The sequence below is a fragment of the Pelophylax lessonae genome (genome assembly GCF_965119305.1).
Source record: "Pelophylax lessonae genome assembly, chromosome: 11".
NCBI lineage: Eukaryota > Metazoa > Chordata > Amphibia > Anura > Ranidae > Pelophylax > Pelophylax lessonae.
Window position 1 is genome coordinate 178,755,342 of NC_138778.1, and position 26,689 is coordinate 178,782,030.

General features: G+C 43.8%; 1 protein-coding gene across 1 annotated transcript in view; it reads right to left on the reverse strand.

Annotated features, from left to right (window-relative positions):
• ADAM11 (ADAM metallopeptidase domain 11) overlaps nt 1-26,689 on the reverse strand; it is a 152,047-nt gene that overhangs the window by 90,474 nt on the left and 34,884 nt on the right. Inside the window, exons 3-7 of the mRNA XM_082271739.1 lie at nt 22,279-22,355; nt 20,724-20,787; nt 6,773-6,867; nt 3,901-3,961; nt 333-387 (exon numbers count right to left, since the gene is read on the reverse strand). Coding sequence (XP_082127865.1) covers nt 333-387; nt 3,901-3,961; nt 6,773-6,867; nt 20,724-20,787; nt 22,279-22,355 — 352 coding nt within the window. The remainder of the gene's footprint in view (nt 1-332; nt 388-3,900; nt 3,962-6,772; nt 6,868-20,723; nt 20,788-22,278; nt 22,356-26,689) is intronic.

Here is a 26,689-nt window from a genome sequence, read left to right on the forward strand (position 1 = left end):
GCAATGTAATTAAGCAACATTTACACATACCTCTCCCAAACTATTTATTCAATTAACTGAAGTAGAAGAATATTGTATGGTGTTAGCAGAAAGTTTGGAGTTTACGCAATACCTTTTTTGGCAAAGTTAGTAAAGATACATTTCTCTTTATCAAATATTTAGCCTGAAGAAGGAATCTAAGGCATCTGAAAAGCTTGTGTCTTTAAAAATGTAAGGGGATATAAAGGGGATAATTTAAACTCCAAAAATGTCATTCTTTAAGAAAGAAATAAAACTACAGACTACAAGTAGTTCTGAACAATTTAGCTGTGTTATATGGGGGTTTTGGATACCTGGTTCTGTGCACATCCTGGTCCGTTGAATGACATGAGGCCATGGCAGAGACTTCTGTGAAGAAGAAATGGAATTTCAGTGATCTGAACTGTAATCTGCCAACTCTATATATCTGGAAATCAGCTAAACAGACTTTGTAGCTGCACATAGAACATAATCCATACATCACCTTTTGGCTTTAAAACAGCATCAGTTCTTTTCGGTACACTTGCACACAGTTTTTTAAGGAAATCAGCAATATGTTTACATTTCAAATTAGTTTTCGTTTTCGAATTCAAATTTTTTTTGAATTCGAACAAAATTTAGTTTCATTACAATTTATTTCAAATTCATTTAAATTCATTCCTATTGTTATTTGGAAATTCAGATACATCTGATTTTCTGAATATCGAAAAGTTTATCTGAATTTCATTTCGGAACGAAATGAACTGCGCATGTCTAATGAAAAGCAAGCGATTGGCTGGGTAATGCAGACACATTTTTGTCACATGTTTTGTGCAAGAGATCTCGGAAAAACGGGTAGGCTGACTGCCTAGGTGGTAGCAGGGAGCGCGGATAGAAAAGAGAGAAGACCGGCAATAAATATGTAAGCACTGCCATAGGATTTGGCCAAGAGCACTGCATACATCCTGCAGAGTTCTCAATATACACAAACGATAGACAATAAAGAGAAAAGAAAAGGCAAATCACATCCTGCTTGTCCTTTTGCAATGGTGTCGGCAGCCAGCAATTGAGGGGCTTTTCCCCTTATTTAAAAATGTTTGAACAAACATAATTAAATAGAAATTACTTTTTTTTGACATGCTGTTATCATGATACTTCAATTTTTAAAAACAATTTATGAGCAAAAATCATATAAATGACACAAGGACCTGTCTGTTGCAATCTACAGCCGAGTAACCCTACCTGGTCACCTTTTCCTAACATCACCTGATAAATTCCTCATTATAGTAGTGAGATTTTCTAGAGCTAAATCACTCACAATCAAATCTAGTCTGTGGTAGTGGCACATCTAAAGTGGGGTATACACTAGTAGAAAATCTGCCGAAAATTCCCATCCCAGGTAAAATCGTACGATTTGCGGCTAGTGTGTACACAACTTTCAGCAGCCGATGCCGACATTTTCAACGAAAAAAAAATGGAGGGACAAACCCCAAAATTTTTATTGTCCGCCCCCAGATGACCAATTTTCGTTTAATGTGTATGCAGTACGTCCGCTAAAAATTGGATACGAAAGACCGCGCATGATCTGAAGTTGCTGGCGACCCGGAAGTCTAGGAACAAATGTCCCAAAAAAAAAAAAAAAAAAATCGGACGAGAAATTTCGTGAACATTTATGCACTGTCAACTAAAAACGGTTATGACCGCTGAGCAAGAGAGAGAAAAATCGGAGGATATGTCGTCCGATTTCCGTCAAGTATGTACGGGCCTTAAAACTGCACGGTTGAATCATGTGTTTTTGAGAACTAGCAGCTCACTAAGCTCTCAGAATGCTGGTTGTGTCTCTGGAAAGCTATGAGCACCACTGGACTGTGTGCTAACCAGCAGGCCTCCAAAATATCCTGAGCTAGGGAGGTGGGCTCATGTAAGGAGACAGTCTAAAACCTGCAAGAACTGACACCTGTATCTCTTAAGAAGTTTAAAGATCTGGCCAGTGGCGGCTGGTGCTCAAAAAGAAAAATGTATTATTAGGTATTGCTTCGCGGCAAAAAACGCGGTAAAAAATTGCGTGACTTTGAGGTCCCCTGCCAGCACAAATCCCCCCAATCCCTCCACATACCCCTGCCAGTTAACTTCCCCACTGGCATGAATGGATGGATGGAGACATGGATAGATGGAGGGAGACATGGATAGATGGGATGGATGGATGGATGGATGGATTGATGGATGGATGGATGGAGACATGGATGGATGGAGACATGGATGGATGGATGGAGACATGGATAGATGGATGGAGACATGGATTGATGGATAGAGACATGGATTGATGGAGACATGGATAGATGGATGGAGGCATGGATGGATGGATGTATGGATAGATGGATGGAGACATGGGTGGATGAATGGAGACATGGATGGATGAAGACATAGATGGATGAATGGAGACATGGATAGATGGATGGATGGATAGATGAATGGAGACATGGATGGATGGAGGCATGGATGGATGGATAGATAGAGACATGGACAGATGGATGGAGACATGGATAGATGGATGGATGAAGACACAGATAAATGGAGACATGGATGGATGGAGACATGGATGGATGAGACATAGATAGATGGAGACATGGATGGATACGTGGATGGATGGAGACAGATAGATGGAGACATCGATGGATGGAGACAGATAGATGGAGACATCGATGGATGAATGGAGACATGGATAGATGGAGACATGGATGTATGGACACATGGATGGATGGATGAATGGATGGAGACATAGATAGATGGAGACATGGATGGATGGATGGATGAAGACATGGATAGATGGAGACATGGATGGATGGACACATGGGTGGATGGAGACATGGATGGATGGAGACATAGATAGATGGAGACACGGATGGATAGACACATGGATGGATGGATGGACACATGGATGCATGGAGACATAGATAGATGGAGACATGGATGGAGACATGGATGGATGGACACATGAATGGATGGACTCATGGATGGATGGATGGATACATGGTTTTGAAGAGCTGACGGTCAGTGTCCTTGGCAGAGAGAGCACACACAGCACAGCTGAGTAGCAGTAGCACACTGAGACATGCAGCCTGCAGGGGGAGAGAGAACGGGAGGCTGTGGATAGGCTACAAAGGGAGAGAGCTGCTTGTCAGCTGCCGGGCCCCACTGACTGTTAAACTGAAGGATGATGAATGTTTTATGGAGCTGGCTGGATCAGGGATTGAGAGGTGATGTTTTGGGATCATGTGGTGGTTTCACTTACCTGCTCCGGTTGGCACTCAACTCTGTCTGTGAGACGTCCACGCTGCTCTTCCTCGCCCTGAGTCTGATGGCGGGCGGGAACCGAGTGAGTCAGAGTGACTGACGCACACGCCCCGCCCCCCCATGACGTCAGATGGGATGTCCTGAATGATTGGTCCAGGCTGGAGTTTGGACCAATCACAGGATTAGAATGTAGAAGTGGTGAGTGTCGGGCACATTGCTCTGTGCCCCGATGACACCCAGAAGGCGGCCAATCGGCGCCTCTGCTCTCTCCACGTGGGATGCCAAACCCCACACCCCCCAGACTTCAATAGGTCCGGCGCCCCTAGTTGGCTTTAAAAGGTATTTTTTTTTCTTTGAAGATGCTGATTGGGGGGGGGGGGGCGGCGCCCCTGGGCCCCCTATTGACCGGCCGCCACTGGATCTGGCCAGATATAAAGGAGAAGACCACCAGGGGAGATATTACCTGGCCGCCCCACTAATACTATGACATGGGTACTGGAACTTTCCTGGAATTATACGATCTTCCAGCTTTGGATGCATTAGCACTGCTATAAATCTAAAAATCCTATCATAAAACGAAGACAGGAAGAAGCAGACAGACACACTTACCTCAGGGCTGTGTTCCTGGGGGTATATTGTATAGGTGAACATCCCGTCTGAAAACGCCCCACTGCAATAGATACAGAAAAAGGTCCAAAATAACACAGAAAAAGCACATTTCCTGATCACTCCCTATGTAACCATTGCCAGAAGACTAGGTCATCCAACTAGGTATCTAGTAGGGATTGACCGATTATTGGCAAAGCCGAAATATCGAGTGCCGATATGCACTTTTGCCGATATATCGGAATCGGCCATCAGTGCTTGTACCGGAGTGATGCCTCTAGCCGCCTTCCGCGGCTCGCCCGGGTCTCCCGTCTCACCGGGAGACCTGGGCAACCTTCCTGCACGGCCGCCGAAGACTTGATCAAAGTCGCATTCGGCTCGGATTGGGTCTCCATGTAAAAACCCGGAAGTGATGTCATGAATGACATCACTTCTGGAAACTGTCTGGCGCCAGATTCAAAAAAATGACAACATTCAAAACAGCCAAACTTGGCATTTTGAATGCTTTTAAGTGCAGAGGAGGGGTTTGGGGTCTTTTAGACCCCAAGATCCCTCTACAAAAGTACCTTTAAAAAAAAAAAAAATATCTGTATCAGTATCCGGAACTAGAAACCGATATCGGTCGATCACTAGTATCCACACAAGGTAGATTTACTTCTAAAGCAGGAGGCCAGACTTTGCTTTCAGCTAGGTGCCCACTACTGTAATCAGATTGTGATCTTTCTGTGTGATTTTGTAGGGCAACTTGAATGTGGTTTGCATATTCTAAGGGGCCAAAATTGCAGTGGAATACCAAAGTAGTACACAAACCTTTTCTAAAATGGCACTGTGCTGAGTTACATTGATGTGAACGGGCAACATTGAAAACAACGTGATTTCCAAGGTCATGCAATTCTGTGCAACTCCTGTGCACATAGCCTTAAGCACAAATACATTTTAGTCCAGCCACACAGGGCTTGTATATAAATGAGATAAGAGGGAGATGTGGATACTGCATTCTAAATCTGTATCTGCATGGACTTCTGCCGTCTTCTCCAATTGCCCTGCCCATGGGAAGGGTCATAAAGAGAACCATCATACTATGAGGTCACAGCTAGGATGTAGGAGGGAAGAATTTCTCTACATTAATGCTCTCAGGGTTGTATAGCAGTGAAAGCTTTTAGACTCAAGTAGACTTCAGGTAATTGAAAGTTACACATTTTCTGCAAAGCTAACCATACATAGACAACTCCGGCTGTGGGACAGTCTACACCAGGGGTGGACATACAACCTGTACTGACTGTGCAGCTGCAATAAGGGCCCTCGTGGGACCCAACAGTCCATTTATACTTTATGTGGGCTGGATAAGTGTGGAGGCCACCTTCTGCTAATATCTATACTTGGGTACTGACAACGTCCGGGGCATAGAGGGAAGTAGGAGAAATTCTTCATGATGTCCTAACTATTCTGGTTTATAATATCCAAGTGAAGAAAACAGCAAGACCTCTTTCTCCCTGCCTGACCAGCATTGAGACATGGAGAGTGCTTGCTATTTCTTTATTTAGACTGGAAGTGAAAGGGGTATCTGCTGTGTAACCTCAGCTGTAGCTTATGGACCCTGAGAGAATTGGGGGTATTTACACTAGCTACATGCATATCTCCCTATAGTATATTGAATAAAGGTGCCCTTTGGTAAATAGGTCTTCCAACAGTCCTCACCCCCTGCTGTGTGCAGTCTAATCTGGGACAAATCGTATATCCAATGCAGACAGTACAGTGTGAGATACAACAGATACAGTTGTACAGAAACAACCGACACATTTTGCTCCTCTTTGAGAACAGTCCAAAACCCTTCTCTGTTTTCCGACATAATTCAATTTCTATATTGGTTTCTTTACCCTGAAGACTTGCAGAAACGAAAACTAAAAAAGAACTAAAAAAAATAAATAAAACTAGGTGCTGCACCACCCACCTGAAATGTTTCACCCTAGGCACTGGCCTGTGTGGCTTTGCCAAACCTGGGGCAAGGTCTTCTGACTATTACTTTACCCCGCATGTTACACAATTTGATCTATAGTTTTTTTATTTTCTCTTAATGATGTTCAGTACTAAGAGTGCTGGGCTGTGGAAGGGGTGGGAGTGGCTGGCTCAGGCTCTCAGCGGCTTGTTGGGAGTCTGAACTGGGTGCTGGTCCAGGCATGTGGGCAGATTGTGACCATATGGTCGGGATCTTTCCCGAGCCTGGGCCGGCTATGTAATGTCAGGCTTTAGCCTGCTCTCTGCTAAAAACGGGTCACAGAAGTGCAGAAAGAATTGCTCTCCTGTGATCCATAGAAGAAATAAAGCCAAAAGAGCTTTGGCTGTACTCCTCCTTTAATGCCAAATGAAGATAAAAGCAACAAATTGAATCAAACATGAAGAAAAGGAGGGCTTTTTTTTGTCAGACTTCAAATCTCAAAAGATTTCCTGGCATAAAATAAATTCCAAGAAAAAAACATTGAAAACTTGACACAGTTCCTGAAAACCTGGAAGGACAAGCAGCTATGAAACATGTGATGCAATTGCTGTATATAGATTTAATTCTCTTGAGGGCTGTTCAGCTGTCTCTGTGATCCATTGTCCTTACAATAGATGACCTCAGGGATGTCTGCTCTGATGACAGTAATGACTAAACACAGAGAGCAGGTGATCTCATCAGACATAATGATAAGGAGTCAGTAGCAGATTCCTGCATGGAGGACGGAATGTAACATTCCACGCTGTTCCGCCACCCCCACACACCTCCTGCTGTCACCAAATGTCTCAGCGCCACAAGCCACATCGTAGGAAGTCATTAGAGAGAAACAGAGAGCATCGCTGACAGTCAGCCAACGCGCATCTCACTGGAGAAACTCACCTGAGCCCGTAGCAAGTGGAGATGGCAACCCATGACAACTCTACCCCACGCACATGACCGCTGTAATAACAGTGATCTCCCGCTGCTCCAGGACTCTGCAAAACACACACCATTTAAAATTACAACATCAAGACCCCAGGCCCAAAATAAAGATCAACGGAGACCAGAGCTAAATTATTTAAACCTGGCCTCATGCATCACAATTTCATTCTACAATCGGTGACATTAAACTCTGGTTTACAAAAAAAATTCTATTCAAGTATATATTCTTCTATTGCTCTCAGCCTTCCCCAAATTCTTTATCTTTTTTTTGCTGCTGAGATCTGACTTCCTATTAGAGGGTGGCTACGTTCTTCATGGTCCTGCTGTATGTGGGAACGTAGCCACCATCTGCTGCTTGCTCCAGAGATGGACTACGACTAAAGGATGTGTAGTGTGTATGGAGCAGGTTACATGACTGCAACTAACATGCACTGCTCTTTCCAAATAAAAGTGGGGGAAAGGATAGGTTTTGGAGCTCAAGGAGGACATTACAAGGAGGCTAAAAAACACAGCAAGAAACACTTTAATGAAATATAGATTACAGGGACATTAAACAGTGGTATATAGATTATTTTTGGAGAATAAGGATATCATTTAGTGTCACTTTAAGCTGACCGTATACTTTACAGTTCCGATGTAGAATCTCCTATAGTTATCAAAATGGACTAAAGTATAACTAAAGGCAAAAAACTTTTTTTTTCTTTTTTTTTTAGTTTTGGACAGCGTAGAGATGGATTAGAACACGTTAAATTTAGAACACGTCAAGTAAGTTATTATTGCGACAACTGCCCCCGTTAGGCACCCTAGATTAATTTTCTCGTTAATAGAAGGGAAATCTTCCAATGGGAACACTAGTTCTGGTGACCTGGTGGGCCCCAAGTGATTCCCTTAGGCCCCTTTTAAACCAGTGGACCAATCGGGTCCACCTGTCTGTTTTAGAGCCACCCATTGTTCTCTATGGGGCGGCAGTTGTTAGTGGACATGTGTCTGCTGTCACCTGCCGGCATCCGATCCTGTCAGCTAAAAACAGACGGATGGGGATCCATTGCCCATCCGCCTGGTGGATCGGATTACAATTGGATGGAAATGGACAGGCAGTCAGTTTCCATCCAACCGCCCCATAAAGAACAGCAGGCTGTGTCCATGTCCACTCTGCCTAGCGGAGCGTTCACGGACCTAACCCCTGCCTGCTCAGGATTCCACTCCGTCTGAAAGGGGCTTAAATTTATAGGGATTTCCTTGCTTCCTGTTTTGGCTCTGGGACAGGAAGTGAAGGTAAATCACCCCAATGGGACAGAGATGGCAAAAAAACTGACAGAGGTTATAACCCTCCATTTTTCTGTCTAAAAGAAAAAAGAAAAAAAAAAGAAAAAAGAAAAAAAGAAAAAACAGTTTTGCCTATAGTTCAGGGAACAGCGCTGGAGAGGAGTCCTGCATCCAAAGCCACCTTTACATTTTTACCTTAAGGGAGCTGGAAAAAAAATGAATCAGAAAAAATCAGCAAGCATAACCTTTCCCTACTCCATCCAAAACAAACAAAATATTTTTGTGTGCAGTGAAGCCTCAAAACACAAAAAGAAGTAAAAAAGAGAAAAAAATGCTTTTATTCTACAGTTTAAATTAGTAGTGGTTTTCAAACAGCTGGCACTATGGTCAGGGCCACTGATAAGGCAGTACAGCCAGCCCACCTGTACTGGGCCTGGACTCCATCAGTTCAAAAGGGGGGCCTGGGTATCTGTTGAGCAGGAGGGCCACCTGTACTGTCTTATTGCTGACACCAATCCTCTTTGGTCTCCCAATGCATTGCTGCCAGCTTCTCCCTCTGGCTGCACTACAAGAAGATTGGTTCTAGCACATGCACCCCTTCCATCTGCTGCCTGGGTCCACCTGTGTGCCCCTTTCCCCTCGCAGCATTTCCGGCTTTCCTCCTCTCCTGCCGACAGCTGCTGTAGGCACACAGAGGGATGTAATTTACTGGCCCCTTCCTTTCCTAAATGAACACAGTGAGCGATCAATACCATTCAATGCTGTGTCCATTCATCACTGAGGCATGTAAACTGTGTTTACTATGCTTCAGTTTGTGATTGAGCAGGAAGCTTCAGCTTGTTTCCTAGTCATTCTTCAGTTCAGCTGAGGCTGTAGAGGACGGGACTGATAAATCTATGTCCTCAATCAATTTGGGGGGGGGGGGGGGCTATCAGGTAGGCTGTATGGCCCCCTGTGATTTCTAACAGCAGCCCTGACTACGGTAGATAGCAAGTCCAAATTACTATGACACCTAAAATGATGTTCCTGTGTTACGAAGTATGGTAAAATGCAGGGAAGGCTTAAAAGCTCCCGTAGGTTTTTTTTTTTTTTTTCTGTCTGTGTCCCATTGGGGAGATTTCCCTTCACTTCCTCTTGCGGAGACTCAGCATGAAGGGAGAGGATATTACTGTAGATACAGATAGGCAGCTGACGGTGAGAGTCTGTGATTCTTACAGGTGGAGAAATTACCTGTGTGTGAACAGTTGTAGCTTGTACAAATCAATGGCCACTTTTTAGCATCTAACTGCTCACCCAGACAAATTAATAGTAGCTATGCCACCCAAAACTTGCCCCTTTCCATGTACCTCCAGCTCCCATCAGGTCTACATCCAGGAGTGCATTCCCATTCAGCTGTTTTGCCTGTCAAGTAAAAGTGAACGGGCAGCACACTGATGCCGTAACCGATGTAAAACCAGCTTTAAGCAGAGTTCCTAACTAATGTAGGAGGGAGAACCTGGGGGGCCCCACCATTGGCAGTCCAGTAGGTTCTACCCATCTAAGATCAAAAGAACCAATTCCCTTTCCCCTAAATCTCAAACCAGTAAACACTCCACAAACAAAAACATACCCCCTAAATTAAAAAAAGAAAAAAAAAAAAGGAGGGGTGAATTATTTATTCATTATGGGTGTAGGGTGGATCCTGTATACAGCCAAAGCCCCGGGACCACCCTAATTACGGTGTTCCCACCCTACATATTCAACCACAATTACATTATACTCAAAAAAAAAAAGTTAAGATAATCCCCCTTTTTTTTTTTTAAGATGGAGTAGTGCAATTGTGGTTGAATGTTTAAAAAGCAGACATGGGAGTAAGTCACACATGTGCAAGTCACAAGCAAGTCTCAAGCAAGTCCCAAGTTACCGTGGCGAAAAGCAAGCAAGTCAAGTTGAGTCCCTGCTAGAAGAAGTCAAGCAAGTCGAGTCAAGTCATTTATTTTGGTCAAGTCACAAATCAAGTGAAAATACTGATCTACCCCAATTTTCACCTTTAAATCGGTTAAAAGTCAGTGGTCAGGAAAGGTTTTGTTTTATTTTCAACATTAACAAAACTGCTTAGTGCTTTTTTCTTGGCATATTAAAAAAACACTTTGAATGCCCAAACAGCTCAAAATCCTTCGTCCGGTCATGTTTCAACACCACAGTCACTAAAAACATGTTAACTATTTCCATTGTTAAACAGGCAGTGTCCTAAAAATCAGAACACACTGAGGTGTTTTAGGTCAGTCTTTTTCAACCAGGGTGCCCAGGCACACTGGGGTGCCTTGAGGTTTCTTCAGGGGTGCCTTGGCAAAATGCCTAAATATTTATAAAAAATTGTATACAAGCCAGCAGGTGGATGAAGCCTGCCTTTTAGTTATACAAAGCCACGGGTTTGCATTATGCACCAATATGACTTTCTAGACACTGGTATCCTTACAACCAATGAAGTCATCAGTTAATAAGAAAGATGTCTGTTGCCTCCACAGCACCCTTGTGTGACCCTCCTGTGCCCCTCTCTCTCAGCACTGGGGTGACAATAGCTGACTGATGGAAAGAAATTGAGGGAGAGGAGAAACATTGGAATACTAGTCAGTACCAGTGTTCAAAAGTGTATTTGCTTTGGAAGAATAAATCACCTCTAACTTTGGGTGTCCTATGTGTGGATGTTGCTGCATTATGTAAATCTATATGAACAGTTTTTTACATTTTACAATGGGGTGCCTCGAGATTGTCCATCATTTTGAAGGGTGCCTTGATATTGCCTATAATCTTAAAGGGTGCCTTGACAGAAAAAAGGTTGAGAAACACTGGTTTTAAGTGACTGTGGTGTCAGAAACATAACAGGCACATTATTTTTAACACATCGTGAGAAAATGCAAATATTTAATAACTTAAAAAAGTAAAGTCATTTTGAGTCATAGGTCTCAAGTCAAAGCCAAGTCTCAAGCCATGAGTACCAAGTCAAAGTCAAGTCGAGTCTTTTATTAATTTTAGTCAAGCAAGTCTCAAGTCCTTAAACTGGTGACTTAAGTCTGACTTAAGTCAAGTCATGTGACTCAAGTCCCCCACCTCTGTTAAAAAGTCTAACACGGTAACTAGGATGGACCTGGAGAGTTGGCTGTATGCAGCTATCCCGGGATAGACCCCATAATTAATATTAAATAAATAATTCACATTTTTTTTTAGGTAGTGGGGGGGGTTTGATTTTTTTTTTTTGAGTGTTCACTGGGTTGAGATTTAGGGGAATGGGTACCTTCGATCTTTGTTGGGTAGCACCGGAGAGATTTCCAGTGGTAGGGTCCACAAGATTCTCCTTCCTACATTAGTTAAGATTAATTAAATTAATTTTTTTTCTTCCCGTTTCCCTGGGGGGACTGAGAATTGTATGGAATTTTATGTATATCAAGGGGTATCTAAATGGTTTATAGTATGCATAATCTAGGAATCCTATCTTTATATGTGATTTTGTTCTATATGTAATTTTGAATGGTATGTAATGTTTTGGTTTTGTTTTCTAAAGGAAAATTAATAAAAAGACTTAAAGCAGAGTTCCACCCAAGAGTGATACTTCCGCTGATCTGCTTCCTACCCGTCCCCCCCCCCCCCCCATCAGTGCCACATTTGCAACCTTTCAGGGGGGAGGGACGGGTATTTGTTTTTGACAGGTACCCTCCTCCACTTTGGAGACACAGCGCCATGGTCCCTTGGAAGTTTGGCCCCCCTCCTGCTTCCCCCCGTCGCAGGGCCAATTAGAAAGCGCAGATAACTTTGCGCATGTGCAGTAGGGAACTGGCTATAAAGCCAAAAGGTTTACTGCCGGTTTCCCTTACAACGAATGGCAGCGGCGGCAGCACCTGGCAGCCAATCCGAAAATCGGCTGAGGTGCTGACATTGCGGGCTCCCTGGACAGGTAAGTGTCTAAATATTAAAAGTCAGCAGCTGCAGTATTTGTAGCTGCTGACTTTTATTTTTTTTCCCCCAGCTGGAACATTGCTTTAATATAAGACCTCATTCACATGGACATATCTGTACATACACAGGTGTTCTGTGCATCTGTGTAAAAGCAGTCCCATTCATGTCTAATGGGACACAGATGCTGGTCCCAATATGCCAGCCCTGCGGGGGTGTGCCAATGAACACACACTGTCTGCGTTCAGGGACATACCCACGTGGCTAGCAATTGGGAGCAGGGGCTGTGTCTGTGCAGGCACTGGGTCAAAACAGACATTAAGGGCTCTTTCACGCAGGCGGACCATTCAGATCCACCTGTACATTTTTTTGGTGGATCTGAAGGGTCCCCCCATACATCCCTATGGGACATGTCCACTGACATCCGATCTGATAAATCTGGAAGGATGGAAACCCTATTTTCCATCCGTCCAGCGGATCGGATCGGATGAGAGCGGACTGATGGTCCGTTTCCATCCGATTCCCCCATAGAGATGTATGGGGAACTGACAGCAGCTGTGTCTCCGCACACAGTGCAGAGAACAGCTGTTATCCTCCTGCTCAGCAGGGGATCGGCGGATCGATCCCCCACTGAGATAAACGGAGTCTGTCCGATGGACGGGCTGTGTGAAAGGGGCCTTAATGGGCTGCCTGAACGTGATTGCATGGAACACTCACAAAGATGGCCCTTTGCACAGGGGGAAGCATAGGTACGCCTGTGTGAATAAGGCCTAACGGCTAGGGGACTCACAACATATAGTCTTGCCTGTCCACCTCCCACTCCAATGCCTATTACCCCACAAAAGGCTTAAATCATGGAAACCACCATGTTGTCTCCATGATCAAGCCTTTCATGGGGTGAAATGCATTGCAGTGGGAGGTGGACAGGTGAGACTATAGGGGTAATTTACAAAAGGCAACTAGACTGTGCACTTTGCAAATGCAGGTACTCCAGAACATCGTAAATGAGGGAGAGGGATTCTGACTTCCATCATCCAATCATGTGCAAAACAAAAGTTTTTGTTATTCTCCTTGGAAAGCGCACAGTCTATTTGGTTTTAGTAAATCAAACCCTTTATGTTGTGAATCCTCTAATAAAGCTGGTTTTACATCGGTAATGGCATCTGTGTGTGGCCCATTCATTTCAACCTGACAAGCTCTCATTCAGGTGGATATTGCAGTTATTCTCCATTCAGACCCGAGTATATCGATTCACTGGCTTTATATTTTACGTTTTTTTTTTGCAGCTTTTTACAAGCTTTTTTAAAACATTTTAGAAGTGTATCACAAATGTTTTATAGCTTCAGGCTCCATGTACACGGGACGCTGGAAATGGCCGTTTAGGAGCAGTTGGGCATTTTTTTCAGAAGCCCCTGAACGCAGCTCTATGTTATCTTATCTGTCCATGTACACATGGTCGTTTACAGTCATTTGCAGGCAGTTGCATTCAGGGACTTTTTTTTAGAACGCAATTATTTGCGTTCGAACGTGTGTTTCCCAGCGTTTCAAACACAGAAACACGGCCGAACGTGACCAAACGTGACTGAACGTGATGAACCTACGTTCAGCCACGTTATTAGTTTTTTTTCTTCCATTCAAAATCAATGGTTCCCTATGGGAGCCTATTGATTTGAATGGAAGTCGCACCGCAAGTCGGATCCTGCACTGTGAGAATCTTGAGGGGGAACTCCACGCCAAAAATGGGAAAAAAACTGCGTGGGGGTCCCCCCCAGGCCCTTCGGGTCCGGTATGGAATTTGAGGGTAGCCCCACGCCTCGCTGGAGGAGGACCGGAGGAAGAAGAAGAGCCGACAGCAAAAGAGCAGAAGACCGGAGAGGAGAAGAAAAGAAGAGAGGACAGCAGAAGAGCGGACAGCAAAAGAGCAGAAGACCCCGGAGAGAAGAACCCAAAAGAGCAGAAGACCCCGGAGAGAAGAACACAAGAAGAGCGGACAGCAAAAGAGCAGAAGACCCCGGAGAGGAGAAGACAAGAAGAGCGGACAGCAAGAGAGCAGAAGACCCCCGGAGAGGAGAAGACAAGAAGAGCGGACAGCAAGAGAGCAGAAGACCCCCGGAGAGGAGAAGACAAGAAGAGCCGGATGAAGATTTTTAATACAATTTCCAAAACGTCTCCTGTCGTTATTTCCATACACTTCCTTTTATGTGGTGAATGAGTAGGGGTACAGTGTACCCCATACCCATAGGGAGGGGGTCCGGGATCTGGGGGGCCCCCTTGTTAAAGGGGGCTTCCAGATTCCGATGAGCCCCCTGCCCACAGACCCCCACAACCACCGGCCAGGGTTGTGGCCCTTGTCCTCATCAACATGGGGGCAAGGTGCTTTGAGGTGGGGGGTGCAGAGCTCCCCCTGCCCCAAAGCACCAACACCCCCCCATGTTGAGGGCATGTGGCCTGGTGTGGTCCAGGGGGGTGGGGCCGCTCGCTCGTCCCCTCCCCTTTCCTGGCCTGCCGGGCTGCACGCTCGGATAAGGGTCTGGTATGGATTTTGGGGGGGACCTCATGCCGTTTTTTCGGCGTGAGGCTACCCTCAAATTCCATACCGGACCCGAAGGGCCTGGTTTGGAACCTGGGGGGGACCCCCACGCAGTTTTTTCCCATTTTTGGCGTGGAGTTCCCCCTCAAGATTCTCACAGTGCAGGTCGTGCCGCAAGTCGGATCCGACTTGCGGTGCAACTTCCATTCAAATCAATAGGCTCCCATAGGGAACCATTGATTTTGAATGGAGGCAGAAAAACGCTGCTAAAAGCAACGTGGCCAAACGTGCAATAACGCAAATGGAAAAAGCTACTGAAAGCACGTTTAACAGCTGCTTTTTCCCGGCGTCAGAAATAGCTTTGCAGGACGTTTTTTCTAACGTGCCGTGTACATGGAGCCTCAGGCGTTTTTGTTTAGCCAATAGAAAGCACTAAGGGGAGGAGAGGGAGTGGCAATTAGGGGTGAAGAGCTGCTATTTAAGCGTTTTACAAGTGTTTTTCCTGCTCAAGTCAGGCTATTCCATTGAAGTCTTTGGGGCCATAAATGCTTGAAATCTGCCAAAAAGAAGCTCATGTACTTTGAGCTTCAGGTGTTTTGCTTCAGGCAACAGAATGCTCATATGTGAACAGGAGTCATTGAAATAAATGGTATTTTGCTTGTTGGGCTTTTTGGAGCTTTCGAGCGGAGCTCAAAATCGCTCAGATGTGAACGGGGCCTTAGGATCTCTGACTGGCCCTGGACACAGCCCAGATGTGGCAGTTCAGGCCACACAGATTGCTGATCACCCAGTTTGCCATAGAGTGCTGCCTGTGTCCAGATGTGGAGTTTGGTCAAATCTAGAGGCTGCAGTCTAGCCTCCCTCATTCGCTGGTCTCAGCGAGACTGTGGACCGTTGTCCTCTGAACAAGTGCATTATTGGATTTGAATTTGCATTCTCCATTAATTTCTGTCCTCTTGACAAGAGTTACCAGGACAGAGAGGGTGAATTTCCAGACAGCAATAAAAACCTGCCATTGGGTTATAACTATCTAAAGCAAAGAAAGTTTTGACTATTAACATAACACTACAAAAAAAGAAAGAAAAAAAATTGGTACACAAAATGTAAAAAAAAACCAAAAAAACGAAATTGTGATAAACTAGGTAAGTAGAGATCAGGGGAGTCCGGAGTAAATTTAGGGTCCCCACTCTGTTGCTAATGCTCACATCACAAGCAGATCATAGAAAAGGCCTGTGATCTGCAGGACAGGTGCTGCAACAGTGTACCTGGCTGTGCCCATGTACAAAATGATGCCGCAAAGTGGGTGGATGGCCAATTGTAGGCGGACGCGCCTCTCTGCATACATACAAACAGGAACATACATTTTTCATTGAGCCCATACAGTCTCTCCTTGCTCCTGTTTTATGTAGGTCATCTCTGAAACGGGTAAGGCGCACAGTGGAAATAAGATGCCTTCTACACGTCCTCTGTCTTAGCGCGTACATTTTATTTTCCTTACATAACGGGCCCAAGTGTTGAAGTGAAGTGGAAATAATGATAAAACAATATCTGGGTCCCTCCACCTCCCCACAGAACGTGGCCCGAGGTAAACTGAAGATTCATTTATTAGAGCGCCGCGGTTGAAAGAACTGGATGTGCCAAGTTCGGGGCTGCGCGGTGAGAGCCCATACCTCCCTCTATGACCCATTTTATCCACAAAGCTCCAGGAGCTGCTCCCGCTTCCCACGTCTCTCCGGCAGCAATAAATAATGGATGCCAAGACCTCCCCCCCCCCCCCCCCCCAAGTCAGTTATTAATCCAGACCCAATTAATTACCACAAAGGCAGAACACTGGAGATTTAAAGGAAACCTGTAATGAGAAATCTATGCAGGTCCTCGTTGCTGACCTCCTTCTGAAAATGCTAGTTATCTGGCTTTTTCTGCCCTTATTACATTAAATTATTGGGCCAGAACAAGTATGCAATGAGTAAGTCAGAACTCCTAACCTGCATACTTACTGCAAGTGTATGAACCAGCAAGACCTGAAACCAGTGTCAACACGGCAGCCAGGCAACTAACATTTTAAAGCCCAAATAAAATTACAGTTCAAATCAGCAAAAAATGTCCCAGGTGTAAAAAAAAAGGTTGTCAAATGCTTATAGCTTATTTTTATTTGAAGGCAGCCACAGCCTGAGTAGTAAAGCCTACCCCCCTGCCAGCAAGCTGCACTGGGACCCTTGCTCTGTGTGGAAATGACAGTCTCTCTGCAGGGATTAAACATGTTAAACATGATGGAGACATGTAGGTTGAGGCCGCTCTTTATCGTTTATTCACATGGGTTCGTTGGGAGTAGCGACAATCCTTTCCTCTTTACATTTACTAACCCCTTGGATTGGTATCAGGACAAGCCTGCACCCCATGTTCTGGGACACGGGGATGTTTTTTCACCTCTACATTGAACGGCGCCATAAGCAATCATACAGGTCACATGTTCCCTCCCAAGACCTATAGAACTACTTAGCAAATCTCATGCTCAGCGCTGATTGGAGACTTCTAGCTCTGACTCAGCAAGGGGCATAGTGGATCTCTGTAGAGTGACGACTGCTTACACAAAGAGAGCAATGGTACGTCTTTGCAACATGCTGGCAAAAGAGGGGCTTTTCTACTCAAGCTGTGTCTGCTTTCTTGTAAAACTAGCCATACACTGTTAGTTAGGTTTCATTCAGCTAGCGGTTGGAGGAAACCTCCTGCCAGGACATTGTATTCTGACAGCAGCACCCGCTGTCAGAATACAATGATCAGCAGAAGCACTTCTCCACTTGACAAGTTGTCCCCATCAAGCAGGGATGGCCGCACACTGATCAAAATTCCCCCGTTCCCTGCTGAACTGGCCAAACTTTGCTCAGGGTATGGCCAGCTTAAGAGTTTGCACAGCTTTTGTTTTGATACACCCAGTATTTAGCCACCTATATCAGCAGGCTTTTATTCACTTCAGGCTTGTTTTGTATTGCTATAGAAGTCTATATGAATGCAAAATCCTCCTAATTTTGCTGACCGTATAACTTACATATACAACTGCAAGGCGGCTCTCCTGTGCTGGATCACATATCTAGTACATGATCCAGCACTTCTATATTGGGGGGCGCGCAGGCGTGCCACCGGCAGCCAGCTCCCATTATTCACAGCGGGAGCTGATCAGCAGGTATGGCGGACTCGATGTCCGCCGGCACCCGCTGATTGTTCGCTACACAGGCAGAACTGGCAGTCTGACCATGTAAACAAGGCAGATTGCCTTTGTGTCAGAGGGTAAGGCATTTATCCTGTGAACCTGCAAAGCAGGGACACAGATCTATGCCTTCCCCTAGTAGTAACACCTCCCACAGTTTAGTAAAACACCAGTTAGGAACACATTTAACCCTTTGATTGCCCCTGATGTAAATCCCCTTCCTAGCCAGTGTCATTAGTATAGTGACAGTGCATATTTTTTAGCACTGATCACTGTATTAGTTTCACGGGTCCCCCCAAAAGGGTCAAAAGTGTTAGTGTCCCGACTGTCTGCCACAATATCGCAGTTTCCGTAGAAGTACTAGTAAAAAATAAAAATAAGTAAATAAAAAATATATACCATAGTTTGTAGACGCTATCACTTTTGCGCAGACCAATTAATATACGCTTATTGGAATTTTCTTTTTACCAAAATATGTAGCACAATACAAATTGGCCTAAAGTGAAGCATTTAAATTTTTTACAATTACTATTTTTTTGGGATATGTTTTATGGCAGAAAGTAAAAAAATTGTTTTTTTTCAAAATGGTGGGTCTTTTTTTTTGTTCATAGCGCACAAAATAAAAACTGCAGAGGTAATCAAATACTACCAAAAGAAAGCTCTATTTGCGGGGGAAAAAAAGAGCATAAATGTTATTTGGGTACAGTGCTGCACGACCGCGCAATTGTCAGTTAAAATAAAGCAGTACCGGATTGCAAAAAATGGCCTGGTAAAACTTCCGAAGGTCAAGTGGTTGGTGAAATGGAGGCGTCAGATTATGAATGCTCTCAGACTGATTTCAAACAAAAATGATGCCACCGACACAAGCCCAAATCCAGTCAACCCAGACCCTTAAACTGAAAGCTCAGTTGGACTTTAAGAAGGAATTCGCATTGGTCGCCAACGAATTTCTGTCTCTACGTGTTTTGCTCTAAAAACTTCAAGGAAAAGTACTGGTGAAGGTATTGTCCACAGCAACTAGATTTCCAGCTGCCAGTTGGTAAGCTTAACTACAAACAAGATCACTGGAATCTGATTGCTACAGAAAGCAAGAACTTTGATATCCTTGAGAAAAACAGAAAAAAAAAAAAAAAAAAAAACCAGAAACAAAACTAAAAACAGAAAAACGAATCTTTAAAAATGACAGAACAGATCTGCAATGGATGTCTTCACAAGGTACAGTGGGGTCCTATTTCATAAACCACGACACTACCTGTGCTTGCATAGGTTTCCTCTGGGGGCTCCGGTTTCCTCCCACACTCCAAAGACATGCTAGTAGGTTAATTGGCTCCTGTCTAAATTGGCCCTACTATGTGTATGTATGAATGTCAGTTAGGGTCCTTAGATTGTAAGCTTCTTGAGGGTAAAGACTGATGTGAATATATACTGTATGTAAAGCGCTGCGTAAATTGACGGCGCTATACAAGTACCTGAAATAAATAAAAGGAGTATAGACCAGGCAGTTCACCCAGCAAAGTGGATATTAGTGAATAAGGTAAAGCTGCGTCACGTGAGAGCGTAATTAGAAACTGGATTTGGTTCTAGCACATCGTTTAAAGTGAACACAACTTCATCTTGTTCAGTACCATACACTTTGCTAGGTCAATAGCCTCTATCCCATTAATAATTTAAATAATTATTGTTTATTTGAAGCTGGTTGATGCCTTAATGAGCAGAAAACACAGATGTTAGATTAGTAGTACTTGTAATTATCACCCAAGTATTAATTAGCATGTTATCCGAAGTGATAAATACAAGAACAACCAATGAGATTAAAGTGTATCTAAAGGCAAACATTTAGGCCCCTTTCACACTAGCGGACCGTTCGGATCCGCCTGTCAGTTTTTCAGGTGGATCTGAATGGATGCCCCATGCATCTTTATGGGGCATCGGATGTCAGCGGAAACATGTCCGCTGACATCCGATCTGGTCCATCAAATCTGGACTGATGGAAACCCTATTTTCCATCCGTCCAGCGGATCGGATGAAAACGGACAGATGGTCCGTTCTCATCCGATTCCCCCATAGAGAACAGCGGGGACCTGATAGCTCTGTCACCGCACACAGCGCAGAGACAGAGCTGCCATCTGCCTGCTCAGCGGGGGATCAGCAGATCGATCCTCGGCTGAGAAAAACTGAGTCCGCCGACAGACTCCAAGTGTGAAAGGGGCCTTAGATTTAGTTTTGGATGTTCAGGATACCACGGTCAATGAGACGGATAAAAATGAGAAATTCACATTTTACAGTTGTCAGTAGAATAGGAGGCAAGTGGGAATCTTATAGTAAGAATACCAGACAATTGTCTAAAAGGGAACAGTTTAGAGGGAGTTAATTTCACTTCCTGTTGTATCTCAGAAACAGGAAGAGAAGTAAAGTCTGCCCAGTGGGAAAAAGACATTAAAAACAAAAGAAAACAAACCACCCGGCAGGTGTTTAACTATTATCTACTCACTCCAAAACTAAACCTGGATACACACTACACAACTTTTGTGGTTAGATTTCCTTTAGATTTACCTTCAACTATGTAGTGCAAGGGCTGCCTGATTGCATACAAATTAAAAGTGTTTAGATTTGACCTCATATTATATGGTTTTGTTAAATCTAAATGAAAAAATCTAAAGACAATTGTATAGTGTGTATGACCCATTAAAAAAGGTTTGAATTTAAATACAGTTTAATACTTTTTAGTGAATCAAGGCAACGGAATAGCTTTGTTTAATGAAAACGGCAGGATGCGATGGAGGGGGCAGGCGTAGACACTACATATGAAAGGGTGTCGGGTAATGGATTGCATGGTACTTCTATTCAATCACAAATGCAAGATTTAATAATAATCAATGAAATTAATTATAATTAGCGATCTCAGCAGCTCTTAATTTCCTGATTTTCTAATAGACCAGAGTTCTCTTGCCTAAGTGACATTAAAATGAAACACTCACCTGCACCCGAGTATTGTTGTGATCATTGTAGACTATTTCAATGTAGCCAGAGGATAAAAGATGGCTGAAAGAGAAAGAGGCATCATAGTCCAAGTACACTGGAAATATACAAAACCTGCATCTTCAGCTTAACAGCCATACATCCACATTTGATAAGATTGGAGTGAGATTTGGTGATGTCACTACTGTGCTGCTCACCTTGCTGGAGAGGAAGCTGTACCTGTGGCCTAGCAGTGCAAGGATTTCTCTGCTTCTTTCATTCTGAAAATCTGCGCTTTCTAAACCTCATCTGCAGGTTCTTGATCTAATATTACCCTGCTAGTAGGTTGACTTTTGGTGTGTTGGCCACCTCTACACAGAGACACAGTGAAGAACAAAGCAAGGTAATTTATTAATAGAGGAAAGACCAGCAGTAGGGAGAAGACTGCAGGTAGTAGTGGAGAGCAGTCTTTTGCCTTCTGCCTACCTTTTATTTATTTTTTTAAAGCATTTTGAGTCTGAATCTGCACACTGCACAAAGAGAAGCGGTATGGAGTATATAATATAAGTGCAATGTGCAGCATGGAAGCATATAACATACAGCGGAGGAGTGTTTAATGGAACAGGAAGTATATAACATACAGCACCAGTATACCAAATGGAGTGACGTGGAATATTTAATGTGCAGGACAGTTTACAGAGTGAAGTGAGGTAAGTATATAATGTACAGCACATTATATAGCAGTGAAGAACACACAGTATACTGTATAGCACAATGTAGAGCAATGGGGAAAATGTAATGTATAGCACACAGAGTGAAGCATATAATGTACAGCACAGCACAGCACACATAAAGTGATATGGAATATTTACCACACAGAGTGATATGGAATATTTACTATACAAGACAGTGTACAGAGTGGAGCAATGTGGAGTATAGAACATACGGCACAGAGAACAAAGAAGAGCGATATAAAGTATATAATGTACAGTGTACAGTGATGTGGAGTATATAATGTACAGTAGTGTACAGAGTGGAGTGATGTGGAGTATATAATGTACAGTAGTGTACAGAGTAGAGTAATGTGGAATGTGTAATATACAGCACAATGCAGAGAGGAGAGATGTGGAGTATATAATGTACAGCACAGTGTACAGAGATGGAGTATGGTGAAGTATATTATGTACTGTACAATACACAGAGAAGTACAGTGGAGTATAATGTATAGCACAGTATACAGAGAGGAATAGTCCAAAGTATATTGTATACAGCACGTTGCATTCATCAGACACTTTATTGATCTGTATGTTGCTGTAGCTGCCCTGTGCACGTCCTGGGAAAATCCACCACAGATTTCACAGAAGTCACTGCATGCCTCCAACCTTTGTGGTAACATTTGGCTGTTGAAGTTTCAGTTACTCTGGTGTTGTGTAATAAAAGCATCCATCAGCCCTGTAGCATCACAATCTGCTGTTCGTGGGATTCTTTCATCTTACTACAGTACAGGTGGAAGGTACATATGGTCAACTGCCCTGTGGATGAATGCAAAATTGCATAAAGAGAGGAAGTACTTACTGGTTTAGCTCCAAGTCCAGGATAAACTCTTTCCTAAAAGCTGGGACCAGGAAACTGACGCTGGCGAGATGGGCTGACTGCAGTAAAGAGACAGAAAAGATTAACGCAAACTGAAGGAAAGAAGTAGGTATAAGATACATCACTTTGTGCATCACCATTACACTGTTTATTAAACATGAAGATATGTAACAACTGGAGAGACAATAGAAATCCTCCAAATCTTCCCAAGGTCTAAAAAAACTGCCCATGTAGTTTTTAGCAACCAATCAACACAGCCCTTTCATGCTTCTAGTGCCGAGGAGAATTGCAATGCAATCTAAATCCTTAACTCAGTGACCACCTTACCAAAACCAGCCTCGACCTATAGGTGTGCACCCCAAAGCTCAAACCCACAGTCGCAGAAGAGCAGAGGATGGTGACAGTAGTTTTTTGTTTTTATTATTTTATCTTGTTATTATTTTTTACAATTGTATTTATTTTTATATATTATTTTTTTTTTACAATTTGTTAGGAGCCTCATTAAGGGGCTTTGGTGAAACAGAGAAAGGGACTGAGGACAGAAATTCCCCAGTTCCTTTTTCTGTAGCCTCAGCTGCCATGGGCTTAAGGGCGTTCAGCAGGGGGAATCTGCATCGCACATGGTGATAAGTGTGCCCAGGCCCTCCCGGCACACCCTATGCGCACGCCTATGCTTGGACCATATTCAAGCGACACTGGCTTCAGAACTTTGCAAGGGGGTGGAGGTAGGGTGATATTTAGAACTACATATATGCAATCAAAAATAGGTGTACAACACCAGACCGATAATATTAAGCCGAAATCACCAAAGTCCCGCGGGGACTAATCAAACATGGCCGCCGCATGGGTAGTTGGTCTACCCATAAATGTCCACCAATTACATTACATCAGGTTGCTAGGTTACCACATACTATATATCCCAAGAAAGTGTAGCAATATGGCGCCCCTCCTGATGATGTCACTGACGAAACGCATAGGGGGAGCTTTCCAGCAGCATTGTGTCACTTTCTGTCCAATCTGTGGAGTGCTTGAGTATCTTGGACTTTCTGGTTTTAAAGCTTATTGTTTTCTAACAAAATGTAAGTGCATTTTCATTTGTTTCAATGGAATAAAAAGTATTAAAACGATATTGCACTATGGGATGTTATTTCTCTCTGCATACTACTGAGAAGAAGAGGCAACCTGTGTGAAGGGGAAAGGTTATGCAACTACGTGGTTCTGTGTCCTGCCATAGAGCAGCATAGCTGTGAATGCGTAATACCCCTCTGAGGGGAGAGCTCTCTGGTGAGTGCAAAAACACAAGGGGAGCACAGAGTGGAGCTCCTGCACCAGTATTAAGGCTCCGTTCACATGTAGGCGTTTTGGGGCGTTTTTGGGGAGTTTTTCTGCTCTAGGATCAGCTCTCAAAACGCCCAACAAGACAAATCCTATTAATTTCAAGGGCTCCTGTTCACATCTGAGCGTTTTGACGCTGTAAGCAAAATGCCCAACGCTCAAAAAAGTACACGAGCTTCTTTTTGGGCAGATTACAGGCGTTTTCCATTGGTTTCTATTCAATCTAAAAACGCCTGCACAAAAAACGCCTGTAAATCGCGGTAAAAATCGCTGTAAAAAACGCTACGCTCAGGTGTGAATGTAGCCTAACGGTTTACAAGCACGGATAGAACAGCACGTCGCTTTAACTTTTAAATTTTTCAGCACATATGGACATATTAATGATACAAGGACTAGATTGTTCACATTAAGGCTTCATTTATCACTACAAAGCCAATTGTTAACCTGTCACTTTAATGATTGCATATTTTATTCAAGTATTGATGTTTTTATTTTATTTTTTTTGGTTTAAAGCACATTATTTAATCATTTAAAAGTGTTGATTTCACTTTTTGGACTAATAGCACACCAGTCATTATTTCTTCAAACCATCGTTGATTGCATTTGTATCTAATTACGTAAATGTGTTGTACATAAGGTAGCACAAAGTACAGCAGCTGCAATACAATTTGAAATACATACCCACCACAATTCTAGAGCAGGGCCATATCCGCTACCCCCCAAACTTTTCCATTCAGACCCCACTTGGGTAAGTGTCCCAGTGGAGGCAGCAGCTCTTACAATGGTATATCGTTAACCATCTGCGCGGAACACTCCCAAATTTTTCTCCAAATTCAACAATTGCCACATACTGCAAGATTTGATGACCATGCAACCAGAATATGAATTTCATCTGTTTGACCTTAGAAAGATCATGAAGAATATATCTGGAAATTAGATCCTTATTAAACCCTCTCCTTGTAACAATTTTGTGTCAAAGCACACAGGTCAGTTTGCTGCAGTAGCAATATAAAACAATATCAATATGAACCCAATTACATCCCAGACTAAGTGCTTTCTTAGCCAGATATACTTCCGATGTGGTTAGTGTAACGTGAGACTGAGTATGACAAATAATGCAATATACACATTTATAGGTGATCTAATGTTACACATACCTTGCTTAAAGGATCAGTCCACAGAAATCCATTGTTGGAGGATGCTATAGCGCTAAACTAGCTGCCTCTACTCTGGGTTTTCAGCTCTGCATAACTGTTTTGGTTATTATGAGGTGTACTTCCTATTTATTTGATATTTCTGATATAAAAAAATGTATTTGATATTGAGGATAATGTAACAGGAGGAGCTGAAACACACAACGGTGGGTAGGAAGATCCTAAAACAAAGTTGGGAATTATGGCAGTAAAATTTCACTGTTGGAGTATTTAAGAATCTCCCAAGACCTCCTGCTCTCTAGCTCCCTTGTCACCTCTAGGACTTCTCCAGAGCCTCTCCCATCCTCTGGAACTCCCTACTCCATTCTGTCTAACTATCTCCTACTCGGTCCAATTTTAGATGATCCCTAAAAACCCCTCTCATCAGAGAGGCCTATCCTGCCTCCACCTTACAGCTAAACTTTTAGTTTCTCCATCGGCTCATCCCCCACTGTCATGGGAAAAAACTGAATTTTTGTAAAATCTTACCTGTAAAATTCCTTTCTCTGAGTCCTCCGACAGTCGCCGCCTCTTCATATTCGTCACAATGGGGTATTAGACTTTGCTCCGAAGGAGTAGCTAGGCAACAGAATATGTTAACATTAAAGCTTTTAACATATCCCACCCTCAAGGGGTGGTCCCCTCAGTCAATACCCTTCTACTTCCTGCAACCATATCTCAGTTTCAGTGGAATAGCAGTAGAGTATACAACCAAACCCCAAAAGAGGGGCGGGGGCGGCGACTGTCGGAGGACTCAGAGAAAGGAATTTTACAGGTAAGATTTTACAAAAATTCCGTTTTCTCTTGCGTCCTCCGACAGTCGCCGCCTCTTCATATTCGTCACAATGGAGACGTCACAAAGCAGTGCAAACATGAGGGGTGGGAAACGCATCCGCGCCGTAAGGCAACGCAGTCTCCACATCAAAGAAAGGAACCTTACCAAAGGAAGGAAACCAGCTGGGCAACAGGAAAAAAAAACTTGCTCAACAGGAGCAACAACCCAGGAAAAACAAAGAACCAGGGGATAAAAACGTATCCCAACAGCCAGGGGTCCCAACAAGGGACCCTAGTGAACTGCCGCACTAAGAACCTTGCGGCCAAAGGAAGCATCCGCCGATGCCTGAACATCTACCTTGTAGAATCTTGTGAAAGTGTGTACGGTCGACCAGGTCGCCGCCTTACACACCTGGGCCACAGAAGCCCCATGACGACAGGCCCAAGACGTACTCTGAGATCTAGTAGAGTGCGCCTTCACAGGCATAGGAGGAACTTTCCCCTGCAAGGCATATGCCTGTTCAATGGTCTGCCTGATCCATTTGGCGATGGTAGAGGCCGACGCCGCCATGCCCTTCCGAGGACCCTCTGGAATAACAAACAAAGAATCCGTCTTTCAAAAGGACTCAGTCGATTTAAGGTAAACCCTAATCGCCCGAACAACATCCAAAGAATGCAACCTCACCTCTTTCGGATGTTTAGGCTTCGCGCACAGCGAAGGCAAGACAATATCCTCATTGAGATGGAATTCCGAAACTCGCTTCGGAAGAAAAGAAGGATTAGGTCGCAAGACCACCTTATCCAAGTGAATAACCAGATATGAAGACTTGCAGGACAAAGCCGCCAGCTCCGACACTCTGCGAGCCGAAGTGATCGCAACCAAAAAGGCGACCTTTTTGGACAACATAGACAACGAGATCTCCCTGATCTGTTCAAAAAGGAGCACGTTGTAACACAGATAGAACGAGATTCAAGTCCCAAGGGGGCAGAGGATCCCTCCTAGGAGGTACCAGATGCCGCACTCCCTGAATAAAAGTGCCAACCAAAGAGTTGGAAGCCACGGGACGTTGAAAAAGAACGGCCAGCGCAGA